At 56.9% G+C, this 4375-nt stretch overlaps 1 protein-coding gene across 1 annotated transcript; it reads left to right on the top strand.

Annotated features, from left to right (window-relative positions):
- Window positions 1-559: 559 nt before the first annotated feature.
- On the top strand, window positions 560-3406 carry LOC144677635 (uncharacterized). The gene is made up of 2 exons (XM_078537674.1): window positions 560-1502; window positions 1829-3406. The coding sequence occupies exons 1-2, from the start codon at window positions 560-562 to the stop codon at window positions 2098-2100; spliced, it is 1215 nt and encodes a 404-aa protein (XP_078393800.1). The 3' UTR covers window positions 2101-3406.
- The last annotated feature ends 969 nt before the right edge of the window (window positions 3407-4375 follow it).

Below are 4375 nucleotides of genomic sequence, written 5' to 3' on the forward strand. Positions count from 1 at the left end.
TCTCTCTCTCTCTCGGTTACTGACCGCTCCATCTCTGTGTGTGTCTCTCTCACTCTCTCTCGGTTACTGACTGCTCCGTCTCTGTGTCTCCATCTCTCTCTCCCGATTACTGACCGCTCCGTCTCTGTGTCTCCCTCTCTCTCTCTCTCGGTTACTGACCTCTCCGTCTGTCTCCCCCTCTCTCTCGGTTACTGACCGCTCCGTCTCCATGTCTCCCTCCCTCTCTCTCTCGGTTACTGACCGCCCCGTCTCTCTGTGTCTCCCTCTCTCTCTCTCGGTTACTGACCGCTCCGTCTTTGTGTCTCCCTCTCTCCCGATTACTGACCGCTCCGTCTCTGTGTCTCCCTCTCTCTCTCTCAGTTACTGACCTCTCCGTCTGTCTCCCCCTCTCTCTCGGTTACTGACCGCTCCGTCTCTGTGTCTCCCTCTCTCTCTCTCGGTTCCTGACCGCTCCGTCTCTGTCTCCCTCTCTCTCGGTTACTGACTGCCCCGTCTGTCTGTGTCTCCCCCTCTCTCTCCTGATTACTGACCGCACCGTCTCTCTGTGTCCGCAGGGTATATGATGGTCCATGTAAATCAGACCGGGCCGCTGAAGTGCAGCCTGTGCTCCTTTGTGACTGAGCACTGGGACTGCCTGCAGGAACACCAGCGCACCCACAAGGAGCTGCGATGTCTGCAGGACATGCTGGGCAGCGGCACGGGGGGAGATGCTGACCACAGCCTGCCCCCTCCGCACGGCCCCTCGGACAACGAGGCAGAGGGAGGCCAGGCGCCAGCGTTCAGCTTCGGGGAGCCAGGGCGCGAGGACGAGGAGGAGGAGGAGGAGGAGGAGGAGCTGGAGGAGGAGGAGGAGCTGGAGGCTTCATCTGGAGAGTTCCGGGTCCCCGACTCCCGGCCCAGCAAAGCCGCCGCCGCCGCCGACATCCTGGCTCTCGGCAAGATCATCGGCACCATTGGCGAGTACGTGAACGGCGATGACGGTGAGGCGCAGAGGGCTGTCGGAGAGTCGGAGATCGAGTACTGCGGCACAAGCTACCGGCGGCCACCGGACACTGACCGGCACCGTGAGGTGGGCAGGGAGCCGTCGAGCGACGCGGTGGACTGGGAGGCCCAGCCCCCTCACCAGCAGGCGCCGGGGACGGCCAGGAGCGTCAACGGCCTCCCGCCGCCGGCCAGGAAGCCAGCTGTGGCCGGCTGGAGGAAGCGGAGGAGGCCCGGCACAGCGGGCTCGGCCATCGTCCAGCACTGCCCCACCTGCGGCTGGGAGGGCAGCTCCCGGCAGTCCCTGGCCCAGCACATTGCCCGGCACGGCCTGACCAAGCGCTTCCGGTGCACACAGTGCCGCTTTGCCTGTTACAAGAAGGAGCGGCTGAGGCGTCACCTGCTGACACACGGGGTCAAACGGCCGGACATGCCGGGGGTAGAGGGAGCAGAGAGCCATGGCCTGCCCGCAGCCTGTGCCGAGGCCAGCAGAGAAACCACCGCCCCGTTAACACCAGGCAGTAAGTACTCCAAACTCCCCCACGTCAACCTATCCTGCTCACTAAACACGCTGCATTTATATAGTACCTTTTCCCACCTAAACCACAGCGCTCACTCAGCGCTGACCCTCCGACAGTGCGGCGCTCCCTCGGCGCTGACCCTCCGACAGTGCGGCACTCCCTCGGCACTGACCCTCCGACAGCGCGGCGCTCCCTCAGCGCTGACCCTCCGACATTAACCAGAGGCTCCAATCTTCTGTCCCGCTGAAGTCCGTGACCTCTAACTTTGTCTCTCTCTCCTTTTTTTTAAACCACCCCAACCCCGCACCTTCCCCTGTGACTATCAGCCTCCAGTCCTCGCCTCCCGGAAGCGCATGAGATCTCGCTGCCCTCGACGCAGTTCAGCTGCCCTGCCCCGGAGGCGGCCGGAGTGGACACTGACCGATCGCTGTCGCTGGAGCGGGAACGGCTGGCGCTGGAGAAAGAGAAGTTTGAGTTTGAGAAGGAGAAATGGAGAACACAGCAAGGACTGTTGGCCCTTCAGGAGCACAAGCTGCAGCTGCAGGTGCTGTTGCTGGAGCGGCAATTGAACCTCATCAAAAACCAACCACCGACATGACACTTCCCGTCCCCAAGGACACTGCCTCTTCACCCCCCTCCCCTAACGGCTCTGCTATGTTTCCCGTTTAGTCCCATCTCTTTTAAACCCCCCTTTTCAGTGATGGCAGGGGGTCGGGGAGAGTGGTCACAGATGGGGACTGCCTCCCCAGTTAGATCCCCGCTGATTTGAGGTGGGGGGGTGGAGAGAGAGAGGATTGAGCGGGGAGTGCAGATAAGGACAGTGGAAACCAGATATCAAGCTAGTCGCCTGGTCTGCCGATGTCGAGGAAGCAGATGCTGCCAGATCTGCTCTTCCCGGAGTCCACCCCCACCGCCGAGTGGCCATCGACTCACCCACACACGTCCAGTGAGGGGGCCGAGCAGCGGGTTTGACTGGGGGAGGCATCACAACCGCGTTCCCACGGAAAGTCGGAGGGGTGGTTGCTGTGGTGATCGGGAGTGTGAACCCTGGCTGCTTTTGAGTTGGTGTGTGTGTGTGTGTGTGTTTGCTTCTCCCTTTCCTCCCTCCCACCAGGTGTGGACGGGGTGTGTCTGTCACTGTCTCCTGCCCTGGCGGTTAGCCCAATCAGCACAGGCCTGGGGGCAGGGCCTGGAATGCTCCTGCTGCTGTGTGCGCGTGCGCCTGTGTATGTGTGCGCCTGTCTGTGCACGCGCCTTTGTGTCTGTGTATGTGTGCGCGCGCCTGTGTGTCTGTGCGCCTGTGTATGTGCGCGTGCCTGTGTGTATGTGTATGTGCGCGCGCCTGTGTGTATGTGTATGTGCGAGCGCCTGTGTGTATGTGTATGTGCGCGTGCCTGTGTGTATGTGTATGTGCGCGCGCCTGTGTATGTGTGCGCCTGTGTGTGCGCACGCCTGTGTGTATGCGTGTGTCTGTCTGTCTGTCTATGTAGGGCGGGTGGGGTTGCTCTGCATTTGAAATCAGATCTCAGCCTCGTACCAGATCCTGCCCAGCATGAAGCCAGAAACACTGGATGAGCAAGCAGCCACTTACCCGTGACTCCAGATTCCTGTGATGCTGCCGTTTGGCGGGGCGGGGGGGCGACAGACCGACTGTTACAGCCCAATTTCCCTCCCTCACCCCCCACCCCACCTCCTCCTCGCTTGCCTCGTTGATCTGGGAGACGGCGATAAGTCCCTAAACCACTGGAGGTTCTGATAGGCCAAGACAACCCAGCAGATGAAACATCGTTTGATTAATACTTTTTGTATGGACCTTTTCTTTTTAGCAGAAAAAAAAACTCCCTCCTCTCCTTTCTGTACATTTTAAATATTAAAAACTGAAATAAAAGACACATTGACTGTTACTGGAAGATCACAGTCTCAACCTCTGTCCAGCTCTTTTACAGTCTGTTAACCCCTTGTCTTAATTTAACATGGTTAAGGAAATTGTTAACCTGGTCTGTCCCCCAACTCCTCTAGTCTCTCCAGACGAGTACCTGTCAATTTATCTAGCAGTTCGAACGCAGTAAACATCCCTGGACAGGGTCAGTCACAAATTTAACCCCCACCCCTTCCGCCCCCAAGCCAAGGAAGGAGATATGAAGATTGATACGGACTCGAAACGTTAACTGTGTTCCTCTCCCCAGATGCTGTCAGACCTGCTGAGTTTTTCCAGGTATTTTTCCTTTTGTTGAAGGAGATATCAAAGGCAGGAGTCCGAAAACTCAGGTCAAAAAGGTTGGCTTTAAAGGCTGGGGGGGAGAGAGAGAGAGGGCCCGAGGAACAGGCAGCTAAAGGCACGGCCACCAGCGATGGGAATCGTGGGTGGTGGGGTTGAGGGGGAGGGGAGAGATGCACAAGAGGCTAGAGTTGGAGGAGCGCAGAGAGTCGTAGGATATTAGGAGACGCGGAGTTAGTTGCACACGATTAGTTGGTGTGTGCGCGCACACACTCTCAGATCCCCAACCACGGATTGCCACTGTGAGTTACCCAGTCACCGTCGCCCTGGGAAAGAGCCTGGAACAAGCAAGTCAATAAAGATGCATGAATGAAAGACCCACGGTTACATTAGAAGCTATAGCAGTTTATTTTTTTCATTATACTTAAATTGATTGAAAGCCACAATTGGAATTACAGGACTCGTTGACCATAACATATATTTGTAAAAAATATATTGTCTGAATGCGTTTTTTTTAAAATTATTTCATTTTTTTTCCTTCTCCCCTTCATCTTCCTAAAGCTGCTGCAACTGGAATAATTCTACTTGGTTAAAGGTGTGTCGAAGGGAACCATTTAATTAGAGAGAGTACATTTCAGGTCCAGTTATTGTGTTA

Source organism: Cetorhinus maximus, unplaced genomic scaffold (genome assembly GCF_964194155.1).
Source record: "Cetorhinus maximus unplaced genomic scaffold, sCetMax3.hap1.1 HAP1_SCAFFOLD_2789, whole genome shotgun sequence".
NCBI lineage: Eukaryota > Metazoa > Chordata > Chondrichthyes > Lamniformes > Cetorhinidae > Cetorhinus > Cetorhinus maximus.

Coding starts and splice junctions, on each gene's coding strand:
- LOC144677635 (XM_078537674.1), top strand. CDS start 560: ATGATGGTCCATGTAAATCAGACCGGGCCGCTGAAGTGCAGCCTGTGC. Junction 1,503..1,828: donor CGCCCCGTTAACACCAGGCA/GTAAGTACTCCA, acceptor TGTGACTATCAG/CCTCCAGTCCTCGCCTCCCG.